The sequence below is a fragment of the Neophocaena asiaeorientalis genome, unplaced genomic scaffold, assembly GCF_003031525.2.
Source record: "Neophocaena asiaeorientalis asiaeorientalis breed wild unplaced genomic scaffold, Neophocaena_asiaeorientalis_V1.1 scaffold31, whole genome shotgun sequence".
NCBI lineage: Eukaryota > Metazoa > Chordata > Mammalia > Artiodactyla > Phocoenidae > Neophocaena > Neophocaena asiaeorientalis.
This window is the reverse complement of record NW_020175320.1, coordinates 1,347,543-1,374,867: the sequence shown is the minus strand read 5'-3', so window position 1 is coordinate 1,374,867 and position 27,325 is coordinate 1,347,543. Positions and strand designations below refer to the sequence as shown.

Sequence of the window (27,325 nt, the reverse complement as noted above, 5' to 3'; positions counted from 1 at the left end):
TTTTAAACTGCTCAGATGAGAGTAATAAACATGTCAAAATTATTAGAAAAGGCCTCTGGAGAAATGTTGAAAGGATTGGTGTGATTCAGCTTCAAGAAGAGAAGGCCACAGGGGGATGGATACACTTTAAGCATGAAATTTCTGCAGCTCATTTTCAGAACTGAGTGCCTTCCTTATTTTGTCTGGATCTGAAATCTTCCCCCAGGGTGTCCTGCTTTCATGGACAAAGAAGTTTAAGGCGCGGGGAGTTCAGGGCACAGACGTAGTGAGCTCTCTGACCAATGCTATGAGAAAACACAAGGTAAGGAATCCACCTCCGCGTGGGGAGGTCTCCCAGTTCTAGCCCCTTTCTCTTGCGGGGGTGAGGGGAGGATGTGGGGGAGGGTTATCTCCTACATGCCTGCCCTCGAAGGAGAATCAGACACGGATTTGATCTTAGGGAAGGTCTCACTGTAGCACAGATGCTGCCGATTTGGATAAACCCACCTGTGAGCCTTGGCATGTGGAGAGTGTTCCGATCACTGTTGAAGGGTGACCCGCACTTCCCTGGGGCCTCCCCAGCTATCACAGCCCCTCGGGGGTCTTGGTTAGACCTGACGCTGTGTGTGATGCTCCAACCGCCACCTTTCCTCTCTGAGGCTTAAAAGGTCACTTTCTTTCCTGTCTGGCTCTTGATCCCACTTTCCACTCTCTACTCATTGAGTATTTCTGTTTGTTGAATACATTTTATGATAATTTAAAGAACTATAAAAATATAAAAGCAAGACATGCTCCTTGCAGAGCTGAGAAGTACACAAATGAACCCAAATGACTTGCTACCCTGACAGCATGAGGAATATATTGATGTATACCCTTCCAGTCTTTTTTCTCTTTAAAGTTGCTCTCATGTTCTTTTGTACCCTTTGTTTTTCTCTTATTGTTTTCATTTCACTTTAAAATGCTCTCCCAAACCTTGTGGAACCATGGTGTAATAACCCGCGTTGACTTGGTAGAACGGGAAACCCATGGTGGTGCCCACAGAGAGGACTTGGCTGAGGCTGGTTAAAATGTCCCCATGGGCAAGGACTTTGGTGTTTTCTCCTGGAAACACTATTGCTCCTAGGATAAACATGCTTTTCTCAGGGTCCCTCAAACATGGGCTGGAGTCCTGGTGATCGGTCTCTCGTATTTTCATTGCTCAGAGGCTTTCACACACAGAGCAGGAGCCTGAGTTCCACTGTTCAGCTCCCAGCTGCTCTTTCTTTCCCCTGAACCTTGACAAAGGCCTTATTCCTTACAGGCAGACCCAGAAGGCAGGATCTAGAGATTGTCTCAACCAGGCACCTTCACTGCTTTTGCTTCCTCTGTGGGGAAACATGAACGGATAACAGCTCCCTCCCACCCACTGATGCCCTCTGGGACTTGTGTTCCAGCAGGACTTAGATGTGGACATCCTGGCTTTGGTCAATGACACCGTGGGGACCATGATGACGTGCGCCTATGATGATCCCTACTGTGAAGTTGGTGTCATCATTGGTAACTCAATTTGACTTCCTTTGTGGAGGAGGGTGAAAGGGGTTGGTTTGGGGCTTAGTTTCGGGGAACTCTGAGTAAATGCTGTGGGAAGGTTATTGGCACTTTCTACTTAGAAGAAGCAACATAGGGAGATGGAAAATTAATATATGCATTCATTCAACAAGTGTTTACTGAGTGCCCGTTGTGTGCCGGGCCTCGTGCTCTGCATCAGATTCTCAGTGGTGAGAGTCCCAAAGGTTCCTGTGCTCATGAAGCTTTCAGCGCGGTGGTGGGTGAGAGACCGAAAAGGCCTAAACAAGTAACATAATTTCAGGTGGTGGTTAGTATGATAAGGAATATAAAGCAGGGTGATGTGACTGAGAGTGACTGTCGTGCGGTGGTCAGGCCGGGCCTTGCTGAGAGGTGACATTCGAGCAGGGACCTCAGTGATGAGGAAGAGGGAGCGAAGCAGAGCTGGTGGAGGAAGAGAGTCCCTGTGGCCTCTGAGGTGGGAATGAGTCCGGGGTGCTCGAGAAACCCTAAAAGGCTGAATCAAAGCGAGTGAGGCTGAGGGTAGAAGGCCTTTCACGTGAGAGAGTGGACAGGACTGGGCAGGTGGCCTAGGACACGGAGCACAGTCACTGGAAGGTCTTTGGCTTTTACCCCAGGGAAGACAGGGCACGGGAGGACTTTGGGTGGTGGATGGATAAGTGGGGTGTGCATTTTTATTTATTTTTTAATTATAAATTTATTTATTTTTTGGCTGCGTTGGGCCTTCGTTGCTGCGTGTGGGCCTGGACCAGGGAGGCCGCAGCGCAGCGGGGGTGTCTGGTGGGTGGTCCCAACACCTGAGCTGGGAGGGGCTCTCCTGGAGGGGTCCATGAGAAGGCTGTGCAGGGGACAGTAAGGCCAACTGGACCGGGTTTATAGGCTGGTCTCAAACATCCCTGCAGCTTCCCTTTTCCTTTACCACTATTGGGGGAAGTTTTCTGAATTGCTTTTTCTTAATTTCCAACTCACTCTCCTCAGCCTGACTTTCCCAAAGGGCAGGATCTCTACAGCGGAGGGGCTTGATCTGACTTCCTGTTTCTGGAGCCCCACACCTCTGAGTGGGCCTGGCGCTTGTCTGTCATGACATCTGCTACCGCCCACTGTGTGCGTCTTAGCGACTGTGTCTGGTAATCTGCCAATTGGGTGCCATGCCTAAACAGTGTCTGTGCCTTTCTGAGAAAAGCTTTTTCCAAATATTCTATTACACTCTGATTCTCTACATCTCTTATTTCTCATGTTGGCTTTAAAATTCTGACACCAGAGAATCAGCCAGGGGAAGATACTTTAAAAAAAAAATTTTTTTTAAGACAGCTTTATTGGGGAATTCCCTGGCAGTCAGTGGTTAAGACTCCGTGTGCCCACTGCTGGGGACCTGGGTTCGATCCCTGGTCGGGGAACTAAGATCCCGTAAGCCACGCGATGTGGCCAAAAACAAAAACAGCTTTACTGAGGCATAAAATCCTCTCATTCAGTTGTGTAATTCAGGGATTTTTAGTGAATTTATAGAGTTTTGGAACCATCCCCACAATCCAGTTAGCACATTTCCATTATCCCAATAGGTCCCAAACCTACTGGCTGCAGGTTGTGCCCATCTGCAGCCACTCACCACTACTCAAGTGGCTGAGGTATTTCCTTGCAGTGAGTTTGTGTTTGAATAATGGCATGTTGCTTTCTTATGTGATAGCTAATCGCTGTCAAAGATAAGGATGTAGCTTATGCTAGGAACAATTTGTGGCAGGCTATGAGTAAGGAATAATTTTAGTATCAAATAGAGAAGAAGCTAAGTAGCATAGGGAAAGGATTAAAAATATGACTGTGGGTTGGTGATTTTTTTTTTAAATATATTTACGAAGTTTGGTTAACTCATCCTCCTCTTAGTAAATATACTGTCAGCTTTCATACATATTCATCAGGGACTTCTTCACAATTGACTCCATTGATAACAGCAAACCATTAACACCCTGACAAGTGTAGGCTTGGCATGTCAGCTTTATTCCTCATGAACTCCCCAGCTGGCCAAAAGCTGCTTCCCTCAGCGAGAACCAGCCCCCGGAGTGGATCAAAAGCACTTTGTGATGCGTTCAGAGGACTCTTGGGCAGTTGAGAGTCCCCTCTGTCTTTGTCCAGCTGGGAGCCCTGACGTCTCTGTTTTCTCCCTGATCCCTCGTCCAGGCACCGGCACCAACGCGTGCTACATGGAGGACATGAGCAACATCGAGCTGGTGGAAGGTGACGAAGGGAGGATGTGCATCAACACCGAGTGGGGGGCCTTCGGGGACGACGGGGCCCTGGAGGACATCCGCACCGAGTTCGACCAGGAGCTGGACCTCGGCTCTCTGAACCCCGGGAAGCAGCTGTGAGTACCCTGCACTGTAATCTGGGCATCGGCACCAGTAAATGTCCACTTACTCAGGTATGCTGTATACCTGGGAGGCTTCTTAGCTGTGACTTGTTATCCATCATAGGGAGTTTATGAATCAGGCCTTGTATTTCAGTTTCACTGGACAGATGAGGAAAGTGAAAGCCAAGGAAATTGAGTGATTCGAATTCAGTCCAGAGGTAGGGGAGATACAGCTGTGAACTGAACGAGGTGTCCTGCCTTCTTGGCGCATTTGGATGAGTGGCCACAGAACAAACCAGTGCAGCCTGAGGAAGCACACACTCCTCATTTGTGTTCCCCTTCCGCCCCGCCCCCTCCTTCTCCGAGGCCTAATCATGCAGCACCTGGTGTGAGGCCCTCTCAGTCTCAGGTCTTGCCGAGCCTTTCTCTGCTCTCATCCCACACTCACCTGTGGTATAAGTGTTCGGGGTCTGCCTCAGCTCTGCCTGTATGCTGAGCTCCCTGAAAGCGGCTACACCTGTGATTTTCCTTTCCTTTCTACACATAGGGTCTTACACATTATTGCAGTTCATTAAGTGTTTGTTAAAAAAAAAGTGTTGAATGAAAAAACGCTTAAAATTTTAAAAATAATTTCAGACTTACAAAAAAGTAGTGAAAATAGTATAAAATTCCCCTTCACTCAAATTCCCTAATAGTAACATTCTCTCTCTGTATATATGTATATACACAGACACATAAAATACACATATACATAAAATACACATATGTCTATATAAAATTATTTTTCTGAACATTTGAGACTAAAATCGCAAACATAATATCCCTTCACCCCTAAATACTTCAGAGTGTATTATCTGAAAAGAATTACATTCTCTTATATAATTAAAGTATAATTGTCAAAATTAGGAAATTAACACTTAATCAGTTCTAATCTCTCATTTACAGATCTTATTCAAAACTCACCTGCTGCCCCACTAATGTCCTTTATAAAAAAAAAAAATTTTCCTGGTCCAAGTCCAGGATCACACATTACATGTTGCTGCCGTGTCTCTTTGGCCTCCTTTAATCTTCTGTAATATCTGTTTGGTTTTCATGATCTTCAAGCATACAAGCCATTTATTTCACAGAATGTCCCTCAACTTGGATTTGTCTGACGTTTCCTCATGATTAGATTCAGGGGATGTATTTTTGGCAGGACTATCACACAAGTGGTGTGTGTCCTCCCCTGGGCATCGGATCTGGAAGCACATGTTGTTTGTTCCGTTACTGGGGATGCTAACTCAGATCACTTGGTTAAGGGGATATGAAAGAGGTTTCTGCACCATAAGAGGTTTCTGCACCACATTCCCTCTATAATGAATAAGTATCTGGTGAAGAGATACTTTGAGACTATGTAAATATCCTGTTTCTCATTAAACTTTCACTCTCTAGCTTTAGCATCTGTTGATGAATTTCTAGATCCATCATTCCCTGTAGGTTATTAGCTGTTATTCTACTATAAGTAAGAGCTTTCCTATCTCCTCCATTTATCTACTTATACTAATATGGATTCTTTTTTAATTTACTGGGTTATAATTCCTTCCTATTATATTTCTTTGGATATTCAAATTCTTTTCAGATTTAGCCAGTGGAAGCTCCTTCAAGCTAGTCCCTGTGTCCTTTTGACGTGATTCCGTCACTCTTTAAGTACTTCCTTATTTTCTGGCACAGTAAGATGCTCTAGGCTCGCCATGCGCTTTCCCAGCCCCAGCCCTGAAATCAACCATTTTCCCAAGAAGCCCTGGTGAATAAATATTTTAAGTACCTCCTAGAAACCACTCAACACTAGAAGTGCATACCTGGGGAGCAAATTTCTGCTTTGGATGCACCTGGTCCCCAGCACACACCCATTTCACTGGTGACACAGAGCAGCCACAGCCCAAGGAAGTGGTGCCATTTTGGGGACTTTATCATCCTCCTCCTATCCATTTCACTTAAAATAAATTCCACTCCCCCAAACCCAACCTGGATTTCTTTTGATTGTCTTGTTTCTGCAATGTTCTAAGACTTTATATGAAATAGATAAAGCTGATTAGGAAACAGGTTGTCCTTGATTTTGTATCTTATGTTTGCAGAATAAAAATTATATTTAATAGTTTCCTTGGGAAACAGTAAGTAATTGCTTGTTGTATGCAGACTGAGAGTCCAGGTGTAGGTAGCCTGGTGAGATATTTCATCCATATTATTGTAGAACCTCTCTGGAGCTATCCAAGCCCATCTCACAGACACAGCATGTTTCTCTCTTGGGCAGAAACATGTGTAGGAGTTGGAAACATTTGAAATTTGGATTTGTCATGCTGTGGTTGGTGATCCTGGGAAAGTACCTGAAGTCTCTGAAGTTGAGATTCCTTATGCCTAATATGAGAATGGCACCCCCATGACCAAGGGTGATTTGAGATAAAGATTTTTGGAATCAAGCACTTTGTGATCAGGAAAGAATCTTTGGTTTCCTCTAGTTTAGTCCTCGCCTTTTACAGGTGAGAAGAATGTAGCTCAGAGAGGATGAGTGGGCTCCCAAGGGTACCCCAAGCTGGGACAGGGACTCAGGCCTCTTGACCTGTAAAGAGGCCCTTCCACTACTCATGCTCCAAACCATGGGCTGTGGCTCATGGGCTTTGGGAAAGGATGCTGCATAACCAAAGGCATTGCTGCCACTGATCTATTCACCAAATTGTAGGTTTGAGAAGATGATCAGCGGCCTATACGTAGGTGAACTCGTCAGGCTCATCTTGCTGAAGATGGCCAAGGCAGGCCTCCTGTTTGGCGGCGAGAAATCCTCCGCTCTCCACATTAAGGGCAAGATTGAAACACGGCACGTGGCTGCCATGGAGAAGTAAGCTGCTGGCAGGGTCCCTTCCACCTTGACTCTACGGAGGGTTAGGGTGGGCAACCAAGGAGTGGTGTGCTCATGGTGGTGGTGCACAGAAGGAACCAGATCTTCCTTCTTCACAGGATGATTTCATACCTGGACACAGCTTCAGGTGGATTAGCAATGCCTGCCATGCCTCACATGTGCCTTCTTGTTGGTTTCAGCAGCCAGGGATTCTGCTGTCGGAGGTCTGCACCCTCCGCATGTTTTGTTACCTTTTTCCTCACTGAAGTGGTGACATAACTTTTTTTTTTTTTGCGGTACATGGGCCTCTCACTGTTGTGGCCTCTCCCGTTGCGGAGCACAAGCTCCGGACGCGCAGGCCCAGCGGCCATGGCTCACGGGCCCAGCCGCTCCGCGGCATGTGGGATCTTCCCAGACCGGGACACGAACCTGTGTCCCCTGCATCGGCAGGCGGACTCTTAACCACTGCGCCACTAGGGAAGCCCGGTGACATAACTCTTTTAGGATCACAGACCCCTTTGAGAATCTGATTTAAGTTCTGGACCCTTTACCCCCAAAATGCACATTTGCACGCCATTTTGCTTATAATATCAGGGCATCCTTGGACCCTTTAAAACCCAAGCATGGAATCCAAGTTAAGAATTCCTGCTTTAGCAATAACCTTCTCTACCTGGTGCTGTCAGGGACTGGCTTTGGCTTTGGCTTTGGTGATTAGGGGGCTCACACAAAGGTGTGCAGTGGGGAGCTGACTGGTGGTGGTGGCTGGCCCCAGTCGACCCCGGATCCTGTTCCTCAGGCTTAGAAACCCTGGCATTGCTCTGAGCTTTGCAATCAGCTTGGATTCTGAGTTCAACAGGGTGACCTCTGACTTCCAGAGTCTGTGTTTATGCAGAGCTTGGCAGAGACTGAGTTTCTGTCAAAGGCAGTATAGCACAGGATGCTTTAAAGGGTGGGCTCTGTAATTGAACTGCCTGAGTTCAAATCCTGCCCCTTGCACTTACCAGCTTTGTGCCTGTGGACAGGTTACCTACCCTGTCTGTGCCTCAGATCCCTCTTCTGTGCAATAGGATAATGACAGTACTCCCCCCAGGGTTGTTGTGAGGGCTGAGTTCACACATGTCAAGTCCTTAGACAAGCACCTGGCACATAGTGTGCAATAAATAGTGGCTGCCGTGATCATTGGTGAAACCGTCATTATTATCCCATGACTCTGTGCCAGCCTGTTTATTTTCACAGTCCTGAGAGGTGGGAATGCTGGCTCTCTGAGGGGGACTCCCACGGGATGGAGAAGTGTGGTCCTCTCATTCCTGTCCCCTGGCTAGGTATAAAGAAGGCCTGGCTAATACAAGAGAGATCCTGACGGATCTGGGCCTGGAGCCTTCAGAGGCCGACTGCATCGCGGTCCAGCACGTCTGCACCATCGTTTCCTTCCGCTCAGCCAACCTCTGTGCAGCGGCCCTGGCAGCCATCCTAACACGCCTGCGGGAGAACAAGAAGCTGGTGCGGCTCCGGACCACGGTGGGCATGGATGGCACACTCTACAAGATCCACCCCCAGTGAGTGCTGGCCACCGGCCCACACCCCCGGCAAATGAGTCCAGTCTGTCTGCTTGGAACCGAGTCCAGTTTTGTCTCTAAACTACGCTGCTTCTCTGGGTTGCTGGACCCAACTGCCTTCTGTGGTTCTGAGATTACAGGGGAAGGGGTGAATTCAGAGATTACATTCATCTAGCTGGCTGGGTTGCTTTAGGGGATCATTCTTAAAGGAATATTCTGCTAAAACCAATTGCCCAACTAGCAAAGCCGTGTATTTATCCATCTGTCTATCCATCTATTCATCTATCCATTATTATTATTATTAAATACTTGCTATGTGGTAAGATTGGAAAGCAAGATACACCCAGTTATACATGGGGAAAAATCAGGATGGCAGGGGTTGCCAAATCCACATGAAAGATACCAGTAGGAAGACAGTATCGTTTGAGTCTACTTGGGGGGAAAAAATTAACAGCAGTAAAAGACACTATTCAACTATTCATTCTTTCATCGCTTTTATCCTTTTGCCTTTATTCCTCAAAGTTTCATTAAGCACCGGCTACTTGTCAGGCTCTGTTGTAAGTTCAGTAACAGAGCAGTGAAGAAAACCCAGTCCCTACCCTTAAGTTCTGTTGGGCTGGCAGACAGTAAACAAACAGGGAAATGAGAATTTCTCAGAAGGAGGGAGCACAAAAGTCCCTCTGACTAACAGAGGTGTTACTGGAAGTCAGGTGGGTACACCTGGGAAGAGCTAGGGAAAGAACCCTTCCCCTTTGGGCAGAGATGATGTTCAGCCAATACATTATGTGTGGACATGCCCTACTGCTTATAATATTAGTGATAAAATAACCACTTCTTTGAGCCTTCCAAGTGTCTCTTCCACTGTCCCAGCTGCCCTGGTCCCCACCCCTAGTCACCTCCATCTTCCCCCTCCATCCAGCAACTGAAGGGGTGAGCCTTGGCCCAGCAGGGCTCCCCAGGAGCCCGTTCCTCTGCTACACCTGTGTCTGTTCCTATTGGCTGGGCCCGGGCCTTTATGATTTTTACATATTTTGCCATCCCCCCTCCACCTCCAGATACCCAAAACGCCTGCACAAGGTGGTGAGGAAACTGGTCCCGAACTGTGACGTCCGCTTCCTCCTGTCGGAGAGTGGCAGCACCAAGGGGGCCGCCATGGTGACCGCAGTGGCCTCCCGCGTGCAGGCCCAGCGGAAGCAGATTGACAAGGTGCTGGCTTTGTTCCGGCTGACCCGAGAGCAACTTGTGGGCATTCGGGACAAGATGCGGGTTGAGCTCGAGTACGGGCTGAAGAGGGACACCCACCCGCTGGCCACGGTCAAGATGCTGCCCACCTACGTCTGCGGGATGCCAGATGGCACAGGTGGGCCGTGCACAGCTCCCTTCTCTGATGGGCCACCCAGAGCTCGTATCAAAACTCCTTAAATCCAGTTAGGTCTTTTGTTTCAAGAGCCTTGGGTTCATGTCTGTAATGGAGGGAGGAGGGTTGGGGTAGAAGGTTAATACTCTGCTCAATCTGTTTGCTTTGGCTGATCCACGGCACTGGCAGTGAAGATTACCTAAGTTGGGTTCCATGTGTGTGAAGACCCAGATGCTGTTCCTAGGGGCTACCATCTGGACACTTGGAGTGTCTGGCTTGTCTTCCACCCTCTTCTCTGGCTCTCTTCTCTCCTGGGGCTTGGCTCTCTTCCTCTCCCCTCTCTTCACTTTCTGCCCCTGACTTTTCCGATACTTGATCCTTCTCCTGGTTCTCTGTGCTCGTCTGACAGTAGCCACAAAACAGTGAGGTCAGTTCTTTAGACAGGTTACTCCACCTCTTTGAATCTCATGAGTCTCAGCCAGATATAATGACCTTTGTAAAATGCTTCATATCTTTAATTTGCTTTTGAACGTTTAATTTCATTTTGTGCTCACACCTACTCTGTATGTTAGAATGATTCCCATTTTATGGATGCCAAAACTGAGACTCAGAGAGGTTAGGTGACATACTCAAGGTCACACAGTTGTACTTGGAATCTCTCAACAACAAAGATCTTTTCTAGAGCCAGTATTGTTTGAGTCTACTTGGGGGAAAAACAATAAGAGCAGTAAAAGATGCTATTCAACTATTCATTCTTTCATCGCTTTTATCCTTTTGCCTTTATTCCTCAAAGTTTCATTAAGCACCTGCTACTTGTCAGGCTCTGTTGTAAGCACGGTAACAGAGCAATGAAGAAAACACAGTCCCTACACTTATGGAGCCTACATTCTGTAGGGCTGGCAGACAGTAGACAAATAAACACCAGGTGATGCCGTGTAATGACAGGGCTATGAAGAAAAATAGACCACCGTCAGGGGTAAGAGAACTGGCTGAGAGTGAGGTCGTTGGCAAATTCAAGGAACAGCAAAATGACCAGTGTGGCTAAAACAGTGAATGAGGCAGGGAGAGAGGTGAGGAATCACACAGAACAGACTGACATGCTCTGCAATGTCAGAGAACCGAGAGGCACTGCACTGGGGGGCCCTGGACGGTGATGGGCGTCAGACTCGATACAGTTTCTTATTATTAGTCAGGTGGGGGTGTGAGAATCCAGGGAAGGGGCGAGCAGGACAGAAGAATCATTTCATTCTCAGGATGAACAGCTCCTCTAGGCCATATGACAGGATGGAAGCACCTTCCCGAGTCCATTGTAGTCAGGTAGCCTGGCCTGGATTCACCCTCAGAGCCTCCCTGAGCATAAGTATCATGTGTGGCCTTTACCAGACAGCAAGAAAAGCAGGCTGGCCTCAGATGGGCTCAGGGTGCCTGCCCAGTGCCCTGACACTGTGCTTGGTGACCACCACACCCCTTTGGCCCATGAGCCCCAGGCAGGCAGGCTCTGGATCTGCTCACTTTCAGCATCACCTCTTCCTCCCAATGCCTGCACACAAGGCCCTGCTCAGTGCGTGCTGGTGGAATGCATCCCCCACTTTCTCCACCACAGAGAAAGGAAAGTTCCTCGCCCTGGATCTCGGGGGAACCAACTTCCGGGTCCTCCTGGTGAAGATCAGAAGTGGACGGAGGTCAGTGCGAATGTACAACAAGATCTTCACCATCCCCCTGGAGATCATGCAGGGCACTGGCGAGGAGGTAAGTGCCGGGCAGGGGGATCCGCACTCCAAGGTGCCAGCCTGCCACCCTGTACAGTGCAGGCTTGGCATGACTCCTACTCTCTCCCTGCAGCTGTTTGACCACATTGTGCAGTGCATCGCTGACTTCCTGGACTACATGGGCCTCAAGGGAGCCCAGCTGCCTTTGGGCTTCACATTCTCATTTCCCTGCAGGCAGGCAAGCATTGACAAGGTAAGACGGCCCAGCCTGGTGGGTCCATTCCCTCCTACACCTGGGGAATCTCAAGACAGCTCTGAGTCACTGTTCATGGGCCGTGGCCGCTGAGCCCACGCGTCCGTGGAATGTAAATTGATACAGCCACTATGGAGAACAGTATGGAGGTTCCTTAAAAAAGTAGAAACAGAACTACCATACAACCGAGCAATCCCACTACTGGGCGTATACCCTGAGAAAACCGTAATTCAAAAAGAGTCATGTACCACAATGTTCATTGCAGCACCATTTACAATAGCCAGGACATGGAAGCAACCTAAGGGTCCATCGACAGATGAATGGATAAAGAAGATGTGGCACATATATACAATGGAATATTACCCAGCCATAAGAAGAAATGAAATTGAGTTATTTGTAGTGAGGTGGATGGACCTAGAGACTGTCATACAGAGTGAAGTAAGACAGAGAAAAACAAACACCGTATGCTAGCTCATATATATGGAATCTAAAAAAAAAAAATGGTTTTGAAGAACCTAGGGGCAGGACAGGAATAAAGACGCAGACGTAGAGTATGGACTTGAGGACACTGGGAGGGGAAGGGTAAGCTGGGATGAAGTGAGAGAGTGGCATGGGCATATATACACTACCAAACGTAAAATAGCTAGTGGGAAGCAGCTGCATAGCACAGGGAGATCAGCTTGGTGCTTTGTGACCACCTAGAGGGGTGGGATAGGGAGGATGGGAGGGAGACGCAAGAGGGAGGAAATATGGGGATATATGTATATGTATAGCTGATTCACTTTGTTATAAAGCAGAAACGAACACACCATTTTAAAGCAATTATGCCCGAATAAAAACTAAGAAAAAAGAAAACAACTAGAAATAGAACTACCATGTGACCCAGCAATCCCACTACTGGGCACATGCCCTGAGAAAACTATAATTCAGAAAGAGTCATGTACCACAGCGTTCATTGCAGCACTATTTACAATAGCCAGGACATGGAAGCAACCTAAGTGTCCATCTACAGATGAATGTATAAAGAAGATGTGGCACATATATACAATGGAATATTACTCAGCCATAAAAAGAAACAAAATTGAGTTATTTGTAGTGAGGTGGATGGACCTAGAGTCTGTCATACAGAGTGAAGTAAGTCGGACAGAGAAAAACAAATACGGTATGCTAACACATATATATGGAGTCTTAAAAAAAAATTTTTTTTCCTGAAGAACCTAAGGGCAAGACAGTAATAAAGACACGGATGTGGAGAGTGGACTTGAGGACACGGGGAGGGGGAGGGATGGGCTGGGACGAGGTGAGAAAGTGGCTTGGACATATATATACTACTAGATGTAGAATGGATGGCTGGTGGGAAGAAGCTGCATAGCACAGGGAGATCAGCTCGGTGCTTTGTGACCACCTAGAGGGGTGGGATAGGTAGGGTAGCGGGGAGATGCAGGAGAGTGGGGATATATGTATATATATAGCTGATTCACTTTGTTATATAGCAGAAGCTAATGCACCATTGTAGAGCAATTATACTCCAATAATGATATTGAAAAAAAATTAATACACATGAGAAGGAGGAAGCTGTGTGTAGCTGTCCATGGTCCTGAATGATCCAGGGCACAGGTGCACCTCCTGACTCAGGACACTGCGCCTTCAGGCCTCTCTCCCAGCAGTTCTGACAGGTTCATGAAGACACAGCTAAGAAGGAGGGGAGACCAATGGACAGCTGGGAGCAAAGCCACTGATGGCTGGGGAGAAAAAAGAGAGACTTAAAAATTGAAGTATAGTTGATTTACAATATTATATTAGTTTCAGGTATACAACATAGTAATTTAATATTTTTATAGCTTATACTCCATACAAGGTTATTAAAAAATATTGACTATATTCTCTGTGCTGTACATTACATCCTTGTAACTTATTTATTTTTTACCTAGTAGTTTATACCTCTTAATCCCTTTCACCTATTTTGTCCCTCTCCTCACTCCTCACCCTTCTGGTAACCACTAGTTCCCAAAAGAGAGACTTAGGTGTGGTACATATATACAGTGGAACATTACTCAGCCATAAAAAAGAATTAAATTGGGTCATTTGCAGAGATGTGGATAGGCCTGGAGACTGTCATACAGAGTGAAGTAAGTAGAAAGAGAAAAACAAGTATCGTACATTAACGCATATATGTGGAATCTAGAATGAACTGGTTTGCAAGGCAGAAATAGAGACACAGATGTAGATAACAAACGTTTGGACACCAAGGGGGGGAAGTGGTGGAGGGGGATGAATTGGGACATTGGGATTGATATATACACTAATATGTATAAAATAGTAACTAATAAGAACCTGCTGTATTAAAAAAATAAAACTCCAAAAAAAATTAGAAATACTTTTTCTTGGTATTATAAAAATTATACATGCTAATTTTAGGAAAATTAGAAAACATAGGCAAACAAAAAGGAGAGACCAAAAGGTACCAGTAATCTTGTACCCAGAGGGAACCACTGTCAACCCCCTGGTGTATGCATTGTTCCAGGCCTTTTTCCAGATTTGAGTGTGTGTGAGTTTTAAAATAATAATAGAATAAATCACCATCTATATTTGTTTAATGTGAGTTCACTTAACAGTGTATGGTGAGCATCTTTCTCTAACATCTAACGTCTCTTAAAGCATTATGTTTTTATGGTTGTAGAGCATTTCCTATATTGATGTACAAGATGATAGATCCATATTGTTGGAATGACAGGATGCCTCTAGTTTTTCCTGTGAAACAATGCTTTGATTAACATTTTGCAGCTTTATCACAAAGATGTGATTGATTGGGTAAATTAGAACTGGCTTTTGTTCTGTGCAGTCATGGCCAGGGAACATGAGTTGACCCTTGATAAATATGAATTGCTGCAATTATTCCTCAGCAGTAGACCTTGTCTGAGCATCACGCTCTGTGGCACCTCGGGGCCCAGTGTTAGGGCTACAGATGGAAGCACAGTCAAAAGCATTTGACTACTAGTCAGCTATAGTGCCTTGCATCTATTTGATGCTGAGATTGTGTAGTGGTCCCAGCAAACTATTGCTCAAATGAATTTGCCCTCCTTTCTTACAGGGAACACTCATTGAGTGGACCAAAGGCTTCAAGGCTACTGACTGTGAAGGGGAAGATGTGGTGGACATGCTCAGGGAAGCCATCAAGAGGAGAAATGTACGTTATGGTGTTAAGGCTCATGCCTGACATTGCCCCTTCCCCGAGGCCCCTCTGCTCTGCCCTGCCATCCTATACCCAGCCCTGTGACTCTGGCCTCTGCCCACATCAGGCTGATGTGCCCCTCCTGAGCCTGTTTGGCTTGCACATCCTACTTATAGTAGAGCTGCTTCCTTTGCAGGAGTTTGACCTGGACATAGTCGCAGTTGTGAATGACACAGTGGGGACCATGATGACCTGTGGCTATGAAGATCGTAATTGTGAGGTTGGCCTGATTGCAGGTAAGTGATCAAGCATGTCCTATTGGCCTACTCCCATCTGATCTTTTAGAGGTTCCCTTTTAACATAGTGAAGGGCAGGGGGCCATTGTTCCATTACGTAGAGGTTCTGAAGCCAGCTTTCTCCAAAGGAGAGACAGAGTTAAGGTTGAGATTCCAGGTCTCCTAATTCCCAAGTCTTTACTTAACATCTTTTTCCCTAAGGGTCCTAAGCCAAGGTTTTCTTTTCTGTTGAGGAAGGAGAATAACATAGAAAGAGGGGACTTTCAAATTAGCGCCTTGGGGCAGATTATTCTGGGAGGAAGGAGACCCCAGTTGGATCAGGTTGGCACGGGGCTGAGGGAGCTAGATTTTCATGTTGGCTCCAACATGCACCTCCTCTGTTCTCTGACCTCTTCTGGCTGTCAGGATGCACAGGATGGAGAAGAGTTGGAAAGAAACCTAGGAGAGAAGAAGGGAGTGGTCTGAGGTATGATATAGGCCTTTTAAGGGTCTTTTGGAAAAGTCTGGCAGTGTTTAAGGGCAAGGGTCGATTCCAGGGGGATACTCTAACAGGTGAAGGGACAGGTGGTATTTGAACAGGTGGAGACAGGGATGATGGGCATTCTCAGTGACAGGCACAGGTTAAGTAATCACAGAATCTGGGAAAGTTGTTCCAGCTGGTTGTCTGGGCTTCCTGCATTTAAGTAGTACATAGAACAGGAGATGGGGATATATTGAGATGTCTTCAATGCCAACTAAGAGGTTTCATCTCACTCCAACACTTACCTACTTTGTGACCTTGGGCAGGTTGCTTATTCTGTCTGGACTTGAGTTTCCTCATCTGTGGGAAGGGCTGGGCTAGATCTAGGAGGACAAAGAGGTAAGATTTGTTTGATTGATGATAATAGTTGCCTGGACTGTTGTGTTGAGAATAGTTCTGAGACCAGGTCATGGACAAAGGAGAAGAGGGTGGCTTTCAGATGCCAGGTGTCTACTTATCCAAGACCAGATGATTCCTCGTGGTCCCTTCTAGCTCTGACTGCTAATTCTGTGACTGCTTGGAGCTTACTTGGTGTGCCTGTGGCTTATCAATAATCATGAGGAGAAGGAGGAGGAGGATAATGATATCACAGGTACCAATTCTATGTGGAGGAAACTTACGAACATCGTCTCATTTTTTTTTTTTCTTTATAACAAATCTATAAAGCAGGTATTATTTCCTTTTTACAGATGAAGTAATTGGCTCTCTGAAAGATGAGATACTTGTCTAGGGTCACCCAGCTATGAGTGTAACACCCAGTTGTATCTGACTCCAAACCTAAATTCCTATCTACTGTACCCTGCTGGCTCTTTAAGACGTAGTGGTGTCTTTTGAAGACTAAAGTCCCATCTTGACCTTTTAGGAACAGGCAGCAACATGTGCTACATGGAGGAGATGAGGAACATTGAACTGGTGGAAGGGGATGAAGGGAAGATGTGCATAAACACAGAGTGGGGAGGATTTGGAGATAATGGCTGCCTAGATGACATCCGGACCCAGTACGACAAGGAGGTGGACGAGGGGTCCTTGAATCCTGGCAAACAGAGGTGAGGAGGGCAGCTGTGTGCATTTATGCAGGTTGTGCAGTGTAGGACTTCAGCAGATCTAAGGGGGCGCTCCATGAGATCACATGTTACAGACACCGTAGTTTGTGTATTTATGACAACTCTCCATCAGATGTTGCATAAAGTTATGACAAGTTTCCAACAAAGAGAAAGAAGGTGAGCCTTTTTCTAATTACCACAATGTACCATAAGGTCTAGTGGTGGCTTTGGAAGTGAGGCAGAGGTTGTCAAAAAGTCCATTCACTGTGGACTGGGTGTCACAGAGGTGGGACATGGTGACTTACTGGGCCCTCTCAAGATGGGCTTCTAGTAGGTCCAGTTTAGAGGTCAACATCCTTAGTCTTTCAAGAGCAGGCTGCCAGGTTGGTGATCTCTGTTATTCTGGGGGTGGGGAAGTGGCTGCAGGTGATGGGTGGGAGTCCTGGTTCTCAGCCATGACGTTGTGTTCCAGCATGGGTCACAGTCACTTTGTGAGGTGTATTGCAATTGATAACCGTACTAAAAATACTGAAAATAATGATGGTTTAAAAAAAACACAAAACAGAGTACATTTTCACTTGCATTCTCACATACCTTCTTGAATAGGAGAGAAAGGGGTAGACAGGGATAGAGCTAGCGTATGGTGGATTGATCATTAGCCTGAGCCCATCCATTACGACAGGAATTGGCAAACTTTTTCTGTAAAGGACCAGATAGTAAATGTTTTACTGTCAGGCCATATGGTCTTTGTCACGACTAAACCCAGTGTCTTACTATATAATATAAGATGAAAATATACATTTATCCTGATGGATGATATCCAAGTGGAACATTTGAGCAGATAGGAAATGTAATGGGATGCCTGGGCCACAGGTGCCTCGCTGACTGTTGAACTGAGAAAACTCAATAGGAAGAGGCTTGACAAGACCAAGACCAGCCCTGGTGGTCCCTCACCTTCCTTTGGCACTAGTCTTTGTAGGTGGGAGGCAGGTGAATTGTGGTCAGCCCAGCTGAACCAGGGACCAAAACACAAGGGACCTTAACAAAAGGCCTTATCTCTAAATCCCAAGTTGGGGCATCCAAGTTTTATGTCTGAATCCACTGGAAGCTCACGTTTTTGGAGTGAGAGTTTAAGGGGGCAATATACTTGAATTCACCTGCTGTCACCATTATTTGTCTAAGTGTCAGTTCTTTAGACTGATGAGGTCCTGAGCAGTTAAGAGAACACAAGTCCAGCACGTAAATCTCAGGCACACTCAGATTTCCATTTGACCCTGCAAGCAGTGTAAGTCCAGCTCTGCATCATTGTTATTAATACTGTCACACATACCTGGGCAGCGTGCCTGATCAGTGCCTGTCGGTTGCAAAGCTCCTTTTTCTCTTGCACTTGCCACCTTGGAGCTCACAGCCTGATAGAAAGGGGGAAGGGAGCTAACATTTTGGACCACCCTTGGTGTGTGCATACAGTTTAAATGTGTTATCTCATGGAGCAAAAGCTCTAGTGGAACAGATTTCTTCAAATACAAAGCCAAGGAGAACTAGCTTTGGGGCCAGGAAAGGGACTCACTTTAGCTTAGTGTCTACTGTGCAGCAGACGGTTGCCTCCCAGCAGTCTTGTGGGGTCAGGGTTTTGCTCCCTGTTTTATAGATGATGGTTTAAAGTGCTTGCTCAGGTCATGCAACTAATGTGTGGCAGAGCTGGGACCTAGTTCTTGCTCAATATGGCTCCAAAGCCTGGTCTTCCCACATCATACTGTCTCCTGCATGCACTTCTCTGGGCCTGCTGCCCACTCTGACCCACTGCAACCCAGGCAGCTGGTGGATGCCAATGGCGTGCCTTCCACGCTCTGACTTGTGATCCTTTTGGATCACACCACTCACCAGCACTGATTTTCCTGCTCTCGCCAACCTTATCCCTCTTCTCTAAACAGATACGAGAAAATGACCAGTGGGATGTACCTGGGGGAGATCGTGCGACAGATCCTGATTGACTTGACCAAGCAGGGTCTTCTCTTCAGAGGGCAGATTTCAGAGCGTCTCCGGACCAGGGGCATCTTTGAAACCAAGTTCTTGTCTCAAATTGAAAGGTGACTCGTGATCAGTTTCACCTGCTCGGCTTGATGTGACAGGCCCTATGTTGGATGTGCCGCTGTCACACCAGGTTCCGGCAGATTTGAAATTTAAAAATAAAAAGAATAAGGGTCTGGCTGGGCATAGGGTTGCCTCCTGGGGTTGCTCCCTCTCTCCAGCTGTATCAGGACCACAGCACCCAGCTGAGGGTCCAGCAGCCTGTCTGGGCCCCAAGGTTCCTAAATGGTTACACAGGAGTTAGCTTAGGCTAAAAAATGATCCTCTTTTGATCCTGAAAAATGATGTGCTCACACTTTATTCTTTAAAGATGATGGGACTTCCTGGGGGTGGCAGACCTTCTTGAATCTCAGCTTCTAAGGCATCCTGCTCCAATCTTACCATTGCTTGGATCATTTTCTTCTCCCTCCCGCTTGAGCATCTAGGGATGGGGGCCCGTGAGCCCTGCGGAGCGGGTTCTAGGACCCCAGGAATAGGTCCTGACATCCTGCTCTGCTTGCCTGCAGCGATCGGCTGGCCCTCCTCCAGGTCAGGAAGATCCTGCAGCAGCTTGGCCTGGACAGCACGTGTGAGGACAGCATCGTGGTGAAGGAGGTGTGCGGAGCTGTGTCCCGGCGGGCGGCCGAGCTCTACGGTGCCGGCCTGGCTGCCATCGTGGAGAAGAGGAGGGAAGACCAGGGGTTTGAGCACCTGAAGATCACCGTGGGTGTGGATGGCACCCTGTACAAGCTGCACCCGCAGTGAGTGCTCCAGAGAGGCAGGGGTGGGGATGCTGAGGCTGAGTGTGGACCCTGGTGAATCTGACAGACGAAGTGCAGGCCCTGGGGGCTCTGCTTCCTAGTGCTGTGATGTGGGATGTTCACCACCCTGTCTGAACCCCAGGCTCCTCATCTGTAACAGGCAGGCAGTAATAATCTCTGCCTCCTAGGCCTGCATCAGGGTTGAGTGAGTTCCTACATGAAAAGTGCTCTGCACAGTGCTCAGTAAATACAAGTGATTATTATTAACAGTCTCACCTGACCTCACAGGGAGCAATGAGAACTGACTATTTTGCACAGTACAGAGCATGTGACAAGTATGAGCTCAGAGTCAGGAGGCAGAAGGATTAAGAGTGAGTTTGAATCCTGGCTTCACCACTTAGAAGCTGGGGGCCCCAGGGCCAGTTTCTTACCCCCTTTGACCCTAATTCTTTATCTCTAAAATGGTGACAAAAATCATACCTACCCCATAGGTTGTCAGGAGAATTAAGTCAAATAGTGTCTGTAGACTACGTGGCACATCAAAAAGAGGCAGTGAAAGCTTTTATTTTTATTTAATGTTTTATATTTTGTTTTGGGGATGAAGAAAAGTATTAGCAAGCTTATAAAAATTTCCAATCCTGCTGAAATGTATACATGAGCATATTATTACTGTAATCCTTGATGCTTAGCCCTTCCTATGATGCTGACTAATTATCCAGAATAACTGACTAATATCTTTTCTTCGTTTTCCCCTTGGGGGTTACATATTTTTGGTGTGGTTCCTACAAGCCTCTTCCTTTGAACCAAGACCTGACCAAGGGACAGAAACCACATGACCATTTCAATAGGTGCAGACAAAGCAGTTGATAAGAGCACTCAACAAACTAGGAATAAGGGAGCTTCTTTAATCTGATAAAAGCATCTATGAAAAACCCACAGCTGACATCATACTTACAGGCGAGACACTGGATGCTTTTCCCTTAAAATTAGGATGAAGACAAGGATGTCCACTCTTGCCACTGCTGTTCAACATTGTACTGCTTCTAGCACTGCCTCCAGATGGTTGTGTGGTTTTGTTTCTCAGTCAAGTTTTGATTCAAGGGAGAGGCTCATAGGAACCAGACCAAAAATATGTGACCTCAAGCAGAAAATCAAGGGTGAGTCTACACAAGGCAGTTAGGCAAGAAAAAGAAATAAAAGACATCTATATTGGAAAGGCAAAACTAAAACTGTCTTTGCAGATGACATGATTTTGTATATAGAAATCCTAAGGAATCCACAAAAAACTATTGGAAGGAGCCGAGAAACAAATTCAGCAAGGTTTCAGGATGCAAGATCAGTGTACAAAAATCATTTGCATTTCTATGCATTAACAATGAATTATCTGAAAATGAAATTAAGAAAATAGCATCAAAAAGAATAAAATACTTAGTAGTAAATTTAATAAAAGAAGTGTAAGGCTTGTACATTGAAAACTACAAAACATTGTTGAAATAAAGAAAACCTAAATAAATGAAAAAACATCCCATGCTAGTGGATTGTAAAACTTAGCATTGTAAAGAGAGCAACTTCCCAAATCTTTTTTTCTAATTGAAGTATAGTTGACATGCAATATTATATTAGTTTTAGGTATACAACATAGTTATTTGACATTTATATACATTACAAATTGATCACCACAACGTCTAGTAACCATCTGTCACTGTATAAAGTTATAGCAATGTTATTGACTATGTTCTCTATGCAGTATATTATATCCCCCGACTTACTTATTTTATAACTGGAGGTTGGTGCCTCTTAATACCCTTCATCTATTTTGCCCAACCCTCTAGTCCCCTCCCTTGTGACAATCACCAGTAGTTTGTTCTCTGTATCTGTAACTCTGTTTCTGTTTTGTTTGTTCATTTGTTTTGTTTTTTAGATTTCACATATAAATGAAATCATGTAGTATTTGCCTTTGTCTGACTTATTTCACTTAGCATAATACCCTCTAGGTCCATCCATCTTTTTGCAAATGGCAAGATTTCATTCTTTTTATGGCTGAGTAATATTCCATTGTATATATATATATACCATATCTTCTTTATCCATTCACGTATTGATGGGCACTTGGGTTGCTTCCATATCTTGGCTATTGTAAATAATGCTGCCGTGAACATAGGAATGCATGTATCTTTTCTAATTAGTGTTTTTGTTTCCTTTGGATGAATACCCAGGAGTGGAATTAGTGGATCATATGGTAGTTCTATTTTTAATTTTTTGAGAAGCCTCCATACTGTTTTCCATAATGGCTGCACCAATTTACATTCTCACCATCAACTGATGAGTGGATAAGCAATCTATTTTCCATCTATGCAATGGAATATTACTCATAAAAAGGAAGAAGTACTGATACACGCTACAACTAAGTGCTGATGACGCTTCTCTTTTTCTTTCTTATAGCTTTTCTCGGATATTGCAGGAAACTGTGAAAGAACTAGCTCCTCGATGTGATGTGACATTCATGTTGTCAGAAGATGGGAGTGGAAAGGGAGCAGCTCTGATCACTGCTGTGGCCAAGAGGTTACAGCAGGCACGGAGGCAGAACTAGGAACCCCTTGGGGTTGGGCCGCATGTGCCTTGGATACTGACCAGCCTTTCCTCTGGCAGATGAGTTGGTCAGAGACCAGCAGACAAGCTTCTGGCTGACTTCACCTTCTGGATAGCCAAAAGAGAACCCCAGGTTCTTGGGTACTCTTAGCATTTTGTTACTGGTTTTCAAGGGCATTAAATGACATCTCCGTTTGGCATGTTTGGACCAAAGATGGGCCAACTTATAAAATCAAAGCATTGGGCCCAAGAGATCCCCTTTCAGCAAGTCTTTCAGTTGAGATCTGAGCTGTTAGTTCTCTGTGGCTTTGGGTCCTGTGGCTGCTGGGCTCGGAAACAAATACACGATCTGCCCATGTGGCCTGGCTGGCTGAATTCCCCACTGGGATGCTTCAGCCATTGCTTGTAATAGATTGAGCCCTCTACTTGTGGATGCACATTTGAGAGGGATAGGGGCTTAATCAACTGGAGATCAAATCTAACTTGTCATTAACTTGTCATGTTGACTTCAAGCGTGAAGAGAGAACAAAAACTTTGGAGTATTCAGCCCCAGGATGAAGAAGCGTTGATGGCCAGGGAGCCCTGTAGGAAACTTGTCATGCTTAAAGTGAGTTATATCAGCACCCTGTAGGATTTTCTCAGTAAACGTGTGTGATGGGGAGGGTGCTGTTTGGGGCACCTGTTATCATTTTACATGTGGTTTTTGTCACTGCTGATAATTGTTTTAAGGACTGTTAGGTATATGAAATCCAGTATATGAATAAAAATATTTGATTTCCCAAGAATCTTTGCATGAGGTTTTAATATTTCATCTGGGAGGCTTGCTTGGTAACTTCACGCTCTGTTGGTGGAATGAGGGACCCATAGAGTCAGAAGTTGCTGACAGCATCTCTCTAGTTCAGACTTCTTACCAACAGGGGAAAAATATATGGAATATCTTCTATAATATCTTTGACAGATTATCCAAATTTCATTTAAATGAATACTTCCTGTGACTGGGCATTTACCACATGATCCTACAACTATTGCTTTTTTTTTTTTTTTTTTTTTTTTTTTTTTGCGGTATGCGGGCCTCTCACTGTTGTGGCCTCTCCCGTTTCGGAGCACAGGCTCCGGACGCGCAGGCTCAGCGGCCATGGCTCACGGGCCCAGCCGCTCCGCGGCATGTGGGATCTTCCCGGACCGGGGCACGAACCCGTGTCCCGCGCATCGGCAGGCAGACTCTCAACCACTGCACCACCAGGGAAGCCCAGCTGTTGCTTTTGAACAGCTGGAGTTGACCAGAAGTCCTTTCACCCTCCAAACTAACCTCTGCCTCTCTGGAACTCGGCCCCTCCCACATGCCCCATCAGTCTCCATTCTACCCTCCAGAACTAAGAGGAATTGGCCTGTTCCTGACCATTTTCCCAGTGGACATCCTCTCTCTCTTTCTCTTCATTTCATCACCTACCCCACACCTCTCTGCCCTTTATCTGAACCACCCATAACTTTCTACCTTGTCACAGAGTTATCTGTATGCATTTCTTATTTGGCCTAGTAGATTGTAAGATCTTTGTTAGATACATTTTTGTTTTGCCCCAGTGAACTCAGTGCTGTGCCATTCTTATTAAATACTTACTGGATGGAGGCATGATTGAAATAAAGTGTTCCAAGAAATTTTTCTTAGAAAAAGTGGAGACCATTATCATGGGAAACAAACTGAAAAGAATGATATTCCAGATCATCCAGGTTGATTTACTCTGATTTATGTACTTATTCCTAGTGCTAATTGTCACCATGTGCTGAAGCAGGATGTTCAGACAGAGAGAATGGAGGAGGCTGGAGGAGGGTAAGAGAGAGGCCAGCTGAGGCTGGGGACAGATGAGGGGGCTGAGGTTCCCTGGGAAATATTTTTTCATACATTTATGAAACAGGTGTGGAGATACTGTTGTGGACAGGTTCTAGATTTACCAAAATGAACTTGTTTTGTATTTTAGAGTTATACCTCTCTGCAGAGATGTTGTGTGGATTTGTTAAAATTATGTTTTTGTATTTTGAGGTTATGCTTCCTTGGGGAAATGTTTCACCTTAATAGATTTTGTCTTAGTCAACCCCAAACCTTGTTGTCCTTGTTATCTTTCCCCAGTTCTCCTCTTCCTCGGTAAGACACCCCCAGCTCCAAGTCCCGCTCTCTCCTGGTTCTGCTGCGGCGTCTCTCCCTTTGCCATCCTACCTGGATGGATGATCTGGCCCAGAGTTTCAGGGAGTTGCACCACCACATTCTCCTACAACCTGGTCTTTCAGCACATGTTTGGTAGGTTCAAGGTCACCTGGCCTACTTGTTTTTCAGTTTTGGTCTCTTACAAGAAAGAGAAGCCCCAAGGTATCTATCCCAAGGTATGTAGGCAATCTTGTACATTCTGACTAATTGATAGCATCATAGAATCCTTGAACCAGAACGGAACTGCAGAGAGGGCAGACATCCATTGTGCTGTGTTTGGACAGGCCAGCCCTTGAAACACCCGGGGCAATGGAGGGCTAACTTCTCCTCAAAGTTTACTAGGTAAGACCAGCAACCATGCAACCAGGTAAACTGTCCTCGTGCAAATCCCACAGACATCCTCTTAGGAAGGGCTTCATGACCATCTACATTTTCTACCCCTGTGGTGACTCTCTGCCAGTAACCTTTTGGCTGGAAAGAGCTGATGAATATAGATATAAGAACTAGACTTTCCCCATGATTCTGACTCTCCAGAACAAATGACCTCATTCCCACTTGTCTGTCTCCAGAACTCTTGTTTCCTCTTCCTTCCATTAGCTGGAATGGGCACTCCATGAGAATAAGGACTTGGGTCTCAGTTTTCCTGTTCTCCCCAGAGCCTACCACAGTGGCTGGCATTGAGTAGCATTGGACAGTTCTCTAAATGAACGAATGAATAAATGCTAAAACAAGCACGTGAATGAATTATTGCTCTCCTTTGAATCACTCCATTCTTCTGTCTCAGCCAGTGGCACTTGAGCCTTATACACAGTAGACACTCTATAAATGATAGTTCAACAAATGCTAAGCCCTGTTCTAGGCACTGAGGACCCAGTGAAATGTAAGGTACCATTCCTGCTTTGTGAGAACTCACAGGCTAACAGGGAAGGAAAGACATATAAATATATGCTTTACAATATGGTAAACAGGAACAAGATGAACACACAATTCGTGACCATGTCCTGCATCCTTTAGATTGGGAACTCTCAATCTCTGTGTGTGCGCGCGCATGTATGTGTGTACACACGTGTGTGTGCGTGTGCACCATAAACCCCTTTGGCAATCTTATGAAACCTATGGATCCTTTCTCAGAATGTTTTTAAATGCATTAAATACCTAGGATTACAAAGGAAGTCAGTGGTAGTGAATTACAGTTATTAGAATATTAAAGTGGTAGTATGGTAATAGATGTGCTTATTTGTTAATGCATTCTATGACAAGTTCCAGCAGGAACCTAATAACAATCATAATTTTCCTGATGAGTGTAAACAGTATTTTGAGACATTTGTAACAACAGCACATATATGAAAACTTCCATGGTTCCCACTGGAGACAAAGTTACAGGTGCTGCTAAAACTACTGTGGTTTGCTGCCCACATTCATAATGGATGGAGAGGCTAAATTTCAATTAGAGGTGATTGAAATAAAGTTGAAACTCTTTTCCAGAGAAGTTTATGAATTCCTCGCTTTGAGAGTCCCCCCTCCCCACCCACCCCTCACCATGGGGCCCAGGTTAATCATCTCTGATCAGAATGTCCTAATAGAACTGGCACATTTAGGGATAGCATCTTAGATGGCAGAGAGGCACTATGCTTGGATTCAGAAGAACTAGGTTTGCTGTTTAACCTTCCTGAGCTTCAATTTCCTCATGTGCAAGAGGAGACTTTATAACAGCCTGACGTGGTTATGTGAACAACACAAGCTAAACTGTGGACATGTGGATAAGCTATGAGCCGTTTGTATACGTGTGAGGTGGTGTGTTAAGGTCGGTAGCCGTTGTTGGGGGCCCGTCTTATCATGGGTATGATCAACATTAAGGTCCCTCCAAGCCTATTGTCCGAACATATGGCTGGCTAATGACTGGCAACTGGGGGAAATGCATTTCTCACAACCCCTTCCTTCCACCTCTGACATCTTGATATTCCCTCTCTTGCCATTTCACAGTTGAAATTCCTGGTGAACCATATTTTATTAGAGAAAGGAGGGGACTTGGGAGAGGTTGGGTAATAACAGGGGAATCTGGTAGCTCATATCTGGGGTGAAATAGGAGAGGCGATTAGAGTAGAAGAGTTGGATTCTTTTCTGGTCCAGCCAGGGAAAGAATGAAGCTGGGGAGAAAGTGAAAATACTAAAAAATCTTCCAGGTTTTGTTTTTGTTTTTCCTAATGAGAAGGAAAGAGATAGGGAGAAAGGTAGGTTATTGACAACTTGGAATCAGCATGGCTTGAGGGATTGACCTAAAGTACAGGGATGGACTAAGCACAAAGGACAGTTCCAGCGTCTACGATTCACATCATGGTCTATTTGTGGCCCAGTTCCTAACAAGTCACCTCTGTGGTAGCTAGCATGGTCTAAAGTGGCCTTTCACAAAGTATGTTCACAGTTTAACTGGATGTTCCCAAGTTCACCAGTTCCTGGAGTCAGTCACCCTTTCCTTTAATACTTAAATAAGATGGCTTATTTCTCCATCCCACTTACTACAGAGAGGTCTCTCTCCCACCCTAGTATTTCAGCAATTCCTGGACGGAATGCTGATATCTTCCCTTTACTCCTCTAATTCCTGTCTCCAGTTTTCTTCCCCCCATCTCAATTGATCCCACACTTCCTGCAGCTACTTCCTCTCTGTTTTGCTGGCTGTGTGGAACTGTCTCTTTTTGATTCCCCAAAACACCGTTAACTCAAGGCCAGTGGCAGGAACAGACTTGGCTAAAGGTTTGGGGATTGTGGAGGGAGACTACATCACACAATAGGAAACTACTTTAGTTTTTAATTTTTTTTTGGCCACGCCACGCGGCTTACGGGGATGTTAGTTCCCCAATCGGGGATTGAACCCGGGCCCTGGCAGTGAGAGCACCAAGTCCTATCCACTGGACCACAGGGAATTCCCAGGAAAAAACTTAAATATGAAATACTAGATATCAAAGTTCTATGACCATCCCTGCCCCAGAGAACTTCTCACTGGCCATCTTTCTCCATAGACTCTGCTGGCTACATGTTTTATGGAT

The 27,325-nt window shown here is 45.6% G+C and overlaps 1 protein-coding gene across 2 annotated transcripts in view; it reads left to right on the top strand.

Moving 5' to 3' along the window:
* Positions 1 to 22,864, top strand: part of HKDC1 (hexokinase domain containing 1) — a 37,654-nt gene extending 14,790 nt beyond the window's left edge. Inside the window, exons 5-18 of one of the 2 annotated variants that reach the window (XM_024765498.1) lie at positions 206 to 301; positions 1,416 to 1,515; positions 3,718 to 3,901; positions 6,603 to 6,758; positions 8,081 to 8,314; positions 9,370 to 9,674; positions 11,275 to 11,420; positions 11,514 to 11,633; positions 14,725 to 14,820; positions 15,002 to 15,101; positions 16,484 to 16,667; positions 18,596 to 18,751; positions 19,259 to 19,492; positions 21,935 to 22,864. In XM_024765498.1, coding sequence (XP_024621266.1) covers positions 206 to 301; positions 1,416 to 1,515; positions 3,718 to 3,901; positions 6,603 to 6,758; positions 8,081 to 8,314; positions 9,370 to 9,674; positions 11,275 to 11,420; positions 11,514 to 11,633; positions 14,725 to 14,820; positions 15,002 to 15,101; positions 16,484 to 16,667; positions 18,596 to 18,751; positions 19,259 to 19,492; positions 21,935 to 22,082 — 2,259 coding nt within the window. In that variant the 3' untranslated portion in view covers positions 22,083 to 22,864. The remainder of the gene's footprint in view (positions 1 to 205; positions 302 to 1,415; positions 1,516 to 3,717; positions 3,902 to 6,602; positions 6,759 to 8,080; positions 8,315 to 9,369; positions 9,675 to 11,274; positions 11,421 to 11,513; positions 11,634 to 14,724; positions 14,821 to 15,001; positions 15,102 to 16,483; positions 16,668 to 18,595; positions 18,752 to 19,258; positions 19,493 to 21,934) is intronic. The other variant, XM_024765499.1, reaches the window with a different exon arrangement.
* The last annotated feature ends 4,461 nt before the right edge of the window (positions 22,865 to 27,325 follow it).